Here is a 12,703-nt window from a genome sequence, read left to right on the forward strand (position 1 = left end):
AGGAATACCTTTTTTTTTTGTCTTTGATATCAAATATGAAGCTGTTTTTTTTTCTCTCTCCCTATATAATTTTTTGGTTACAAAGGAAAAGCATGATATATTTTAATGAGCGACATAACGAGGCATGACGAATTTTGTAATGAGGGAGTTACTTTGATTGAAAATAGCAATTTAATGTCAAACAGAACTAACGTTCAAGCCACGTACCTTATGAAATCACATGAACCTTCTTTCAGTACCTAGTTTTATACATTTCAACAAAAATACTTAGTCATATTCCCAGTTGTGCAGGTAGTATTTGTGTGAAAATATCAATTGACTTTGATATAATATTCAATGTACAATTCAAGCAAAGGGAAAAAAATAATTAAGAAATGATACCTAATTTCTTATAAATATAAAAAATATTCTTTATATACAAAATTATTCTGCTTTCTCAAGAAGGTAGCACCATTTCTGGACACATGGTTTGAGGTACAGCAAGATGGGAATGCAAAGAAAGGGCAGCTGCCCGTTTTCCTGCTTCGATACACTTAGATGGAGAAAGTCGCTGGAGAATACCAGTAATCATTCCAGCAGCAAAACTACAAGAAAAGAGCTTGTGTCATGTACTAAAAAAGGAAACCACAGCAAAGAATCTTTTCTAAAATATTTTAGTAGTTAAGTGTAGTCAAACGTAATTTTCCCAGCCTCATATCATCGCCCTATATCAATAGTAGGATATCTTATTGTTGTTTTCAGGCTTAGACGTTTTACTGTTTCTTTGAGGCGATATGTAAGAGCAGGTGATTCCTGGATTAATATTCAAAATTAGTTTAGAAATGAAACCAAGAACTAAGGCCTTATATATGTCATATGGTAGTAGTAGAAGACAGCTTAAAACGATACTTGCATTGTGCTCGTTTCTCTGATTTCGAACGTTAAAGTTGAAAGTATGATCATTGTTAGTCAGGAGGGTTTTAACAAGAGGTGCGACATCGATGGCAAAACATCGATGTTAAAAATTAAAACATCCATAGTATTGATACATCGAACAAAAAACATCGATGTTTCCAAACATCGATCTTTTTATCAATGTATAATATACATTTTTGAATATACTACACTAATTTAAGCAATACAAAAGAATACGTACCCGACGAATATATTGAAAATACTGAACCTCAAATCAGGAATATAATTTAATAAGAATAATTTCGCAACATCTTGGTATTATAGTAAGACAAAATTGATAATAAAACATGCACCGATTCATACAAACTAGTTATAGTACTAAGGAAATATTTTCAAACTGAATGAAACTAAAAGTAAATTTACATCAAAAAAGAATCTAAGAAAAAATGTATCATAGCACTTACCGTCAGTTGAATGATGAGAAAAAGTTGTGCTAATTATTTTAAAAATACAAAATTAGTTCTAGCAATTATTTTTAAGAGCAAGAAATATGTGTTGTACTGTTAGTTAATAATTAAACACAAATTGTAAGTAATAGAGGGACGACTTGTTGGGGGAAGTTGATTAGTAACCCCGACTATTGGTGTTGAGAGTTTGGAGAAAAAGGAGTTAGTTTACTTTGTCCCCCCAGAAGCACATTTCTCTTTCCGTAGACTTTCCCACCAGTCAGAGAAACGTCTCTTTCCGATGGCCTCAGAAGTTGCTATCACTATCAAATACTTTAAGGCAACTTTTACCAGCTCTAAATTTTTAAAGTTATAATTTTCACAGTAGTAACGTATTGGATTTTCCTTTATTTTAAGAACTGGAACTTTGAAATAGACTGCAAGTTCTGGCACTAGACTACCAGTGTCAGGTTCTTCCAATAGCTTTGACCCCTTCCTCACTCTCTAGTTAATCTACTATCTTGTAGTCTTCCCAAAAATCATCCTCTACAAAGAAAAATTGATGTTATAAAATGGGTGCAAAAAAAATGATTTTTTTTTTTTTTTTTGGCAACTCCATAAATAAACTTAACTACCTGGCGAGAAAATTGGAGCAAATTTTATGATAATTTTCAATTAAAAAGCAAAAACATCAACATCGAAACCAAAACATCGATGATCCAAAAACATCGACATCGATGTCGCACCCCTAGGCTTTTAACCAAACGCTTTTCTCAGGAAATCTGTAATGATCAATAAAATTTAGTATCATTCTATTTACATTTGTTACACTAGGACAGGGCTCTCCATCCTGCGGCCCACGAATAGTTTTTTCCCGGCCCGCGGGAAGTTTACAAACTGAAAAAGGGGGGGGGAATTTCATAATGTTTCCTTTTGAGAGCATATTTTGAAAGAAAACTAAACCCAGAAAATCCCAAAAATTATTGCTCAACATGGGCGTAGCCGAAGGGGGAAGAGAAGGGCAACTGTCCATAAGCGCCCATGTGGGGGGGGGGGGGCAAAACGGGGCTGGATCCCCCACCCCCTTTGAAATGAGAACTTCCATGCTTTTAGTACTTTTTTCTTTGCGAAAATGTAAAAACATTTCTTTCCAGCCATTAATGAATAAGTTATTAAAAATGTCAAATTTTTATTATTCTAATCTGTACTGAAATTGGTTTCAAGGGGGAAAATCTCCTTCTAAACCATGCAGAAAATATCTGAGCCCCCCCCCCCCCTTAAAATTTTGTGTATGGGCGCCCATGCAACTGTCCCTCCGGAAGTCCTCCAACTTTCACTTTCCTCCTTAAAGTCATCAAAGACAGTTTGAAATTTACAGTATTGGGAGCGGGGAGCTATCTCCAGTGAAACCATCTAAACCAGCGGTCCCCAATCTTTTCTGTTGTGCGGCCCATCAGTTTTGTAAAAACAAAACTTGAGACCCAGTAACTATACCAAAGAACTATACAAGTAAAACTTTTTGTGGGAAATATAACTTTATAATGGAACGAGACCAATGACGTTCTTTTAACAAATGATTTTAAGAGTTTGTTCAAGCAATAGTTTAATTAACGAGTATTCGCCATTAGAGGTTAATTTCAATTTCTTGAATTGTCCCGAAAAAATATCAGACCCCAGGATTTATCTTGGTTTTAAAGAATCCCGACCAATGTCTACGATCCAGTACTAAGCTGCCCACTGCCCACTTGTGGGCCGCGGCTCATGAGTTGGGAACCGCTAATTTAAACTGAAATATTTGCTTCGCCGCCAAAAATTTACAATGTGGCCCTTGAATTAAAAAAAAGCTTGGAGACCCCTGTACTAGGCTATTTAAGGGGGGAGTTGCTTTAGGGGGGCATTAATAAATGTACGCAATTGAAAAAGATTGCGTATCTTTTAAATGAAGGAGAAAAATCTGATGTGTGCATAACATAACTTTACTCCTGTTAAATATTCGATGTATTTTTAATAACTCAAAAGAATAGATGCGTGAACTCATATATGCGTTTTCGAAGTAAAACTTCTCAAATTCATGTTTTTTTTTTTTTTTTTTTTTTTTTTTTTTTTTTTTGACACTTATAAAGTATGTTAAATATAGAGTTTGGTACTTTCAAATTTAAAGAATTGTTATGTCTCTGTTTTAAGTGTCAGGTATTTAAAATCTGAAGTCAGAAGGCTGTATTGTTTTGTCACAAATGATGTTCACATGTTCACAATAACTGCAATAAAAATAAATACTGCAATACTGCAGATAAAGCACGGACTTTCTACAATTCTTCAATAATTTTAATTTTCAAATGAAATTGAAAATAAATTTTAAAAAAATATATAGTAACAATTTTTTCAGCAAAAAAAGTAGAAGGAAAAGCAAATAGTAATGAACATTTCGGAGGAGGTCGTTACCCTAAAAACCCACCCTGTACATCTTACCTGTATTTGGTTTACATAGAACTTGCAACAAGGGCCGTTCTTGGTTCTGATGGGGAGTCGTTTTCAGAGGTACAATTTTCCTGCGCAAATAGGGGTCTGGGGGACGATTTTATTAAAAGATTTGTAACAAAATTGCAGTTTTATGTGTTCGCTTAACGGTAAGTAGGTTCAAGACCCACTCTCTGGATCCGTGCCTGACTAACACTTGGTAAAAAGATTACTATAAAAGACACGATTTGATTGAAATGTACATCACTTACCAGTCTCCTGCTCCTGACACGCTGATGATTCCTTCTACATTTGGAGCTGGGTAATGAACAACACGAACTTCACCCTAACAGGAAAAAAATTGCTTTTGATTCTTTCAATGCAACCAATTATCTAAACAATTTACAATTTTGGTCTCATTTTAACTAAAATATATTGTTCATATAGAAGTCAATCTGAGGGTATGTTCTATTCTTAATCGCCCGAGTTGTTGGAATTGGCACTTGTTCTCTTGGGTTAAAAAATGTAGTTTTCAAAAGGTAAGAATTTGTTTACACAGCACATAATTTTAATCTAGAAAAAAATCAAGTTCCATTTAACTGACCTTAAAAGTTTGTTAAATAAGTATCCCACTTTCGGAAGAAGAAAAAAATGGCAAATCTAGAGCGTTGGAAATCTAATCTCCCTCAATTTAATCTTCTTGAAACTCCACACACTACTCCCATTGGGCGCTACCATTGTTGGATGCATTCCGGAAATGCAGTGCAGCTCAAAAGCTATCGTTGCAGCCACACATTGTCCTCTTTTGTGTGAAATTTTGTTCCTTTCAAAGGCTACTTGAATCTGTAAAACAGTCAGAAGTCACAGAGGCCATATCAGGAAAATAAGAAGCCTATTGAAAAATAAGACTCTAGTTTTGCCAAATAAGTCTGAGTCAAGTGCGAAAAATGTGCTTGCAAATTGTCATCAAAAGTCATCTCCATCGTCCGCTTGGTTTTTCCGTCATTTTTCATGAAATTTGGAAAATGACAACAGCACTACGCACTACCTCAGCCCAACTCTGATTCCCGGCGACTGACGCTATTGACAGATTGGAGGGGGGAGAAATCATGGGCGGAGTTAAGGGGGGCTAAGCCCCCTTGGCAGCTCATTAGCCCCCCTCAAAGAAAAAATACAGACGAGTTGAGAAGCCTTCTTTCTACACATAGTTATTTTTGTTCATCAAATTATAACTCTCATAGCGATTGATTTTTTTTTTTTTTTTTGGCTCAACATTGAACATTTTAATAGGTTTTCTTCTTATCTCTGCCCTCGTTACTTTCCTCGTTTTCGTCTGCAGAACTACGAGCTCGTGTCCCGGGTGGTAACTTTTAATGGTGACAAATTGACATAATCTACCATTAGGAGACCTAAAGGGTTCTAAGTTAATTTTTTTAAAAAAAACTTTTTTAGGAAAACAATTTTGAAAGTTTTAAGGAAGAAAACAGCTTTTCTACCTCTTCTTCCCTAAATTAGGCCAAACGTAGCCAAAAACAGCGATTTTTGGAAGTAATTCTGAAACTCCGGGATGGTAAACCTCTCATCCCACTCTTGTCTAACATCGCCAAAGAGAGCTTTAAAATATGTTTTTAGGATTTATGCTTTAAAACCCCCTTTCCCTAACACCCCAAAAAAGATAGCTTAGAATTGTATTTTTAGAGCCTCAATTTTGAAAATTCGGCGGTGAGCTCATGAAACCTCACGCTTCCCTTAACATTACTACTTGAAAGTGCATTTTTAGGCCTTCAGTTTCGAAAAATATCCAAATCAGAGCACTCATTCGCTTCCCCAGCACCTTAACCTAAAATTGCGTTTTTTAAAACTGCATAATCGAAAGAGTTCTGAGAGGTGTCAGCTGTCATGAACTCTTCGATTATACATGACAGTCCCCGCCCCCCCCCCCCCCCCCCCCATTTAGATTATACAATCTAAAATGCGTTTTTAGGATTTCTATTTAAAAAATTTCAGCAGAAAGGGCCCCGAACAGATATTTTGCGTCTTCACGATTTCAATTTTGAACATTATAAAAGAACAAAATCCTATGCAGAGGCGTATTTGGATGTGATGTCGTCCTGGGCCTCTTGAGACGTTAAATTAGAGTTGGGAGAGGAAAAAAAATCAAGGTCTTTTTTTTAATTTAATACATAAGTAAAATTTGTTTTTCAAATTTATTAAATCAGATTTGTTTTTATTTAAATAATTTTTCTAATGAACTCTGGTCAAATCAAATTTGAAATACACTAATAATAAACTTTGAATTAATAAAATTATAATTGCTAATTCTAAGTAATAATAATTATCGTTTTCAAGCTCTTCATTATGCTTCGATTACTTTTTTAATTAATAATACTTTAAAAAAATTAATTAATTTATTTATTTTTGCTCCCTAATATTATTCATAAGAATGTCAAACTTTGCCAAGAACTGAAGTTTCTGAAATTTTAGATATTGCTTTACAGTTATCAAATTACTATTCAAAATTGATTTGAAATGCGAAACAGGCAATTATATGTGCATTTAGTGTGTAAATACAGGGCCGATCCTAGCAGGTGTGCAGCGTGTGCACCGCACAAGGACGGACAAAGCAAGGGGCGGCCGCAGGCCGCATCATATAGTTCTTTTAATTAAGAAAAATTCCTCAAGATTTTCTCACAAGATAATTTATAATAAGTCGATTAAATATGATGAATTTTAAATGTTCAATTATCAAAGTAAGTGCCAATTTCGCGACAGCATAGCATAGTTTAATAAAAATAGAATGTTAAGGAACAATGTGTTGGTTCATTGTCCATTATTATCTACTTTTTACACACATGCTTCATTTGATTGTAAAATTTGTGACAGAACTGGTTATCAGGCACGGATACAGGGGAGTGGAATTGAGGGAAATGACCCCCTCCTGAAGCATGAAAGGGTGCCTTCTAAAAGGAGCACCGAGGGCGGCCACTAATGTTTACCCCCCAAGTTTTTATAGACTATAGATATAGTTTTATTTTACATATTAAAAAAAGCTATACTGATTAGATACTCTCCCAAGCGTTTCAAACAACAAATTCTGTGTTCAACAATCGGGGATGCGTGGAGAGAGAGTGGAAAATTGCGACTCCCCTGAGAGTCAAACATATATGAATGACGAACAAAAATTTTGTAATTTTCTCCCTTTGCAGCATTTTTTTCTAATTAAAATCACAGATGAACTGCTCGGTTTCAAATCTGGTAGGAGGACAGGGCTGTTGACCCAGGTAGTAAATTTAAATGTGGCTCCAAAACAGGCCCGTGTCCAGGATTTCATAAAGGGAGGGGTTGAAACTTTTTCCCTTTGTAACTTACTTTCTCAAAGGAAAACTAACTACGCGTGTTGAATAGTTTATTTTAGTTCGATAACTAGGCTTTTTTTTTATACGTTTTGTGTGTGTGTGTGTGTGTGTGTGTGTGTGTGTTTTTTTTAATGAAATCTTATTTGTACAGTTGAAAATTTTGTAAAAGCGGGAAAAAAAGGCACACATATTCCTTTTATGCCACCTAATGCTAGTTTCTTTTATTTTCTCTTGTTTTCCCATCAAATAACATTAAACAGGAATTTAATGAAAATAAAAAAATTTATTAAAAAAATTGCTGTTTCGCATAGAAAAATTTTTCTAATGTGTGAAACGACTGATTCATTTAACACTAAAGGCATACCATAAGAAAACACAATAGTAAGCAAAGTAACCATTTTCCCTGCCCCTAAGTTTTTTTTTTTTTTTTTTTTTTTTTTGAGGGAGGGGGCTACATCATTGTCCAATATTCTTATAAATAATTTTGCCCTGCATGCTTACAGCATTGCCGGACTCTTCAGCCATTCCTCCATCGTTAATTTTTTAAAGCACTTAGAAGCGAAGGTGCTTGGGAATCTTACAATTGAGGAAAGTGTTAATTGCTAAAGATGGGGAAATATTAAAGAGGGTAAATACTGCACCAGAGTTTAACTCTAAAACTAATTAAAACTTGAAATACGTTTTGGAAAATCGTTTAATGATTCATTGATTTTTTTTCAATGAATCATTAAGGGATGGGTTTAACCCCTAAAACCCTTCCCTTAGACACGGCTCTGCTCCAAAACAAAGATCCAAAAGGATGCCGTGACCTCCTTGACAAGATCAAAGAAGGCTCAAAATTGCGTTTTTAGGACTTTGTTTTCGGAAAATTTCGCTGGTTGAACCACTGATCTTAAGGACCCAATTAAGCCTCTGATTCACCCCTTCCACCTTAACTGAATCAGACATAGCTTAAAAATGTGCTCCAAAATCCAAAATGTGTTTTCAGAAGACAGCACTTCCTAATATCATCAAAAATTGCTTAATGACATTTTTGGATTTCTTTTCGAAATTTTTGTGATGGAGGGCCCCGCAATCCATTCGCAAACATTACTACCAAAGATAGTTTTAATTAGCGTCTTTAAAAAGGCCCCTAATCCCACCCCCTCTCACTTCACGTATTGAAAAACGAACTAAATTTGCGTTTTTCAAACATCAGTTTCAAGAGCTTTCGGGGAAGGACCCCGGATTCCCCTTTTTTCCACGCAATCACTATACTTCTAAGATTCGTATTTAGACAGTTCCGTGGAACCACAGAACCCTTCCTGCCAAAACTAGCCTGAAATTGACTTCAGTTTCAAAAAGCATTTCGTGAGGGCACACTAAACCCCCGCCCGTTCAGAGGTAGCCCTTTTTGCATAAAGATGAGGATACAATTCCTAAGAAAGCAATAAATGTCATGCTTGTCCAGAGAAGCCTCGATTAAAAATATTAATTGTGATTACGTTTAATATTGCTGTTGTTAGGCAACGAATTTTCCTAACAATGGGTTTTATATTTAATCATTTGATGTGGAAATTACAAGACATTTACAGTTTTCGATCACGACGTTTTCAATCTAAGTTTTTTAGGAATAAATTATAGCCTAAGTTATTCCCTGATAATTTAGCTATCCATGGTGAAAAAATTGTTGAAATCCGTCCAGTAGTTTTAAAGTTTACCCCGGACATCCGGACCGAAGTAGACTTTTATGTATAAATATGTGGATACAATTCCTAAGAAAGCAATAAATGTCATGCTTGTCAGCCTTGATTAAAAATATTAATTGTGATTACTTTTAATATTGCTGTTGTTAGGCAACGAATTTTCCTAACAATGGGTTTTATATTTAATCATTACATGGGGAAATTACATGAAATTTGCTGTTTTCGATCACGACATTTTCAAACTAAGATTTGTAGCAATAAATTATAACCTAAGTTGTTCCCCGATTATGTAGCTATCTATGGTGAAAAATTGGTTAAAATCCCTCCAGTAGTTTTGAAGTTTACCCCGGACATCCGGACAGAGATTAGCCCTTTATGTATAAAGATAAGGATGCAATTCCTAAGAAAGCAATATCATGCTTGCTCCGGAGAGGCCTTGATTCAAAATTTACATTATGATTACTTTTAATGTTCCTGTTATTAGGCAACGAATTTTCGAAACAATGGATTTAATCTTTAATCATTTGATGTGGAAATTACATGACATTTAGTGTTTTCAATCACGACGTTCTTAAACTAAGTTTTTTAGCAATAAATTATAGCCTAAGTTGTTCCCCGATTATATAGCTATCTATGGTGAAAAATTGGTTAAAATCCCTCCAGTAGTTTTGAAGTTTACCCCGGACATCCGGACAGAGATTAGCCCTTTATGTATAAAGATTATAATAAATCAATATTTTCTAACAAATTAAGAACTTTTTTTTTTTTTTTTTTGCAATTTAAAGCAGTTTTTGAAATGAGTAGGTAATCTTAGCATATTGGTTTCAAAAATGACTTTAAAAATTTCGAAAACATATTTAAAGATTTAAATTAAAAAAAAAAGCTTATCAACAATTTTCAGTTCAACATAAAGTAAACTAAATGAAAATAATAATACTAAAACAATCTGTCCTAATCCATGCACTTTGATGCGACATCGATTTCGATGGTTTTGAAACATCGATGTGTCTGTTAAATCATCGATGTTTTTACCGTCGATGTTAGATGGTCGACTTTTTTTTCGATGTTGATAGTTTATATTTAAACCTAAAATATCTTCAAAAATGTGAATATGTTTACAGTTATGAGAAAAACATTATTACTAATTAGTTATTGCGACATCTATCACGTTAGAAGGAATTTTCTCTTTGTTTTCTATAGAAGTAGACTTATATTGCACGTTATTAACTTGAAATAGTTTACAAATATCTCTTATTGATATGTAATAATTATTCTTAATAATAATTCATGTGAATTAATTATTATAAATTATAATGTAATAATTATTAGTACGTTACATTCACACAGGGTTGTATTATTCAGGTGAAAATTTAAAGGACCTTAAGTAATTATTCCAGTTAATTTCCATTGATGTTTCAGTACTTTAAATATTACTTATCCGTATGCATTACTTAATTTGGAATGGTAATAATCAATTATCATTATTTTTATAAACTTATCCTTAGCAGTTCAAAAATCATTTCAATTGATAAAGTGATAACTGGATTTAGTTCTAGTATTAAAACATTTTATTTTATGTGACGAAATAGCATGACCGCTCCTATGGGCTTATGACTTAAAAAAAAAGAGTTTAGTTTTACTTATTTAAATATGGGAAAAAGTGACGCCCCCTCTATCCATGCCGCTCTGGGCTGTAGCCCAGTAAACCCATACGTAAATACGGCTCTGGCCCTATGCCTCCCCGTTCCCCGCCATCCTCTCCATTTACACTACACCTTCAAACAAATAATAAAGCTGCGTTTCAAAACTTCCATTTCTACAGTTGTCTGTTAAATGAGTTGGTTTTCTATTTCTTCCCCTCAACAAACTCCTCACAGAGCTTGAAACTTCGTTTTCAATAAGAGCCTTTAAACCTTTTCCTCCCAAAGATATAGCCTTTTTTTAAAATACAGATTTGAACTTGTGTTTTTAGGTTTTTGTAGCAGCAAATTTCCGGGAAGTGTCCCTCTCAAGTCACCAAAGATAGTTTAAACAATAATTCAGTTTTGAAAAAAAAAATTGGGACATGCCATCTCTCCTTCCCGTAACATTGTCTAAAATTACGATTTCGATATCAATTTTGAAAATTGCCTGAATCCTCTTTCTACGTGACAGTGGCGCAGCCACGGGAGGGGTTTTGGGGTTAAAACCCCTCCCAGAACACAAGCACATTTATTTCCTCCATTAAGATCAAGGGAAAAAGCAGAGTATTTGAGCTTCTCCACGCGGAATAGGTTTCAACAAAATATTTTACTGTTTTGAATAATCGGGAAGCAGTCAGAAATTACTTTTCAATTCTTAAATATAAAAGTTGTATTTCATGATAAGCACCCCACGTCCCCCCCCCCCTGGTGTAAGATAGCTAAAATGGTGTCAATAAAGCTCTACAGAGTATCATGGTCCCTCAGCACTTCCATCTCTGCACAACTCCTTTTTAGGGACATCTAGTGAGAGGAAGCCTACCGAAAGATCGAAAGCGTTATTAGCTAGCATTTGACATTCAAAAATACATGAATGTATTTTAGGAGGAGCTTTTAAGTGATCTCACGAAAAACACGCAAAAAATGAATATAAGATTAAAGTAAAACTAATAATAAATATTCTGTGCTTTTTCCCACTTTCTTCGTTTCATAGTGACATCAACACGAATTATTAATTGTTTTTAAGAAGTTACTTAGAATGAATAATTACTAATCTGTAGAAATTCTTCGATATTGAATAATTACGCACAAGGGCACCCATATGCAAAATTTTAAGGGGGGCTCAAAAATTTTCCCCATGGTTTAGCAGAATATTTTCCTCATGGAAACCGATTTTAGTACAGATTAAAGATGTTAAAATTTGACATTTTTTTATAACTTATTCATTATTGGCTCATATTAGTCATTAATGGCTGGAAAAGAAATTTTTATACATTTTTGCAAAGAAAAAAGCACTAAAAGCAAGGAAGTTCTCATTTCTAAGGGGGCTTGAGCCCCCCCTACCCCCTATATGGGCGCCCTTGATTACGCATTGTAAATGAATGGGAAAGAAAGCAACAATTTTTGATTTTGAAAACCCTTCCCAGAAAAATTTTCTGGCTGCGCCACTGCTATCTGACCTTTTAACCGAACTTATAATTGCCTAAAACTGCGTTTTTAAGACTTCAATTTTGAAATATTTCTGGGGAACGTCCATCGATTTCCCTTCTCCTCCCTCTAATATCACTGAAGAAAGTCTAAAACTGCGCTTTACTTTTAACTTTTGGTATCTATCCTTCTTTCAAAGCAATAAATTGCGCAAAAAATTCTGATTTCGCAGTTCCAATATAGGATTCCTATAGGAGGCGCTACAGTCTTAGGCCAATGGCTGCTGAAAGAGGTAAAACAAAGACACGTACACCTACTCAATTAGACATCTTCATTGCTCGCGCCTAATTGAATGTTTTAACTCTTTGACTGATGTCTTAAATCAGCGCAAGGTGGCGTATTCATGCTTTAGAATGCGAATTAAGTTTAACGTTTAATAAATTTACCCAATTTCTTTCTTTATATTTTTGCAAGACATTTTGATATAAAACTTGAAGGAAGATGGGCAAATGCGTCAGTTTCATTTCTTAAAACGTTATGCCCTAACCCGGAAAAGTCAAAGATCTGACACTGCATGTTACCAATATGAAACGGTTTTAATATTCCTACCGAATTTGCCACATACACGCTCACATGTTTGTGTGCTCTTTACATCTATTAATTTGGTGCTATTTTTAAACTAGTGGCCCGACATTTTATCAGAGTTCTTCGGGGGAGAAGGGATAGTGCATTCTCAGTAAATATTAAGGATAACGATA

General features: G+C 34.5%; 1 protein-coding gene across 1 annotated transcript in view; it reads right to left on the reverse strand.

Annotated features, from left to right (window-relative positions):
- Positions 1–225: 225 nt before the first annotated feature.
- Positions 226–12,703, reverse strand: part of LOC129228141 (uncharacterized) — a 94,824-nt gene continuing 82,346 nt past the window's right edge. Inside the window, exons 5-6 of the mRNA XM_054862787.1 lie at positions 4,070–4,143; positions 226–584 (exon numbers count right to left, since the gene is read on the reverse strand). Of these exons, the coding sequence (XP_054718762.1) occupies positions 437–584; positions 4,070–4,143 (222 nt within the window). The 3' untranslated portion in view covers positions 226–436. The remainder of the gene's footprint in view (positions 585–4,069; positions 4,144–12,703) is intronic.

This window comes from Uloborus diversus, chromosome 8 (assembly GCF_026930045.1).
Source record: "Uloborus diversus isolate 005 chromosome 8, Udiv.v.3.1, whole genome shotgun sequence".
NCBI classification, from domain to species: domain Eukaryota; kingdom Metazoa; phylum Arthropoda; class Arachnida; order Araneae; family Uloboridae; genus Uloborus; species Uloborus diversus.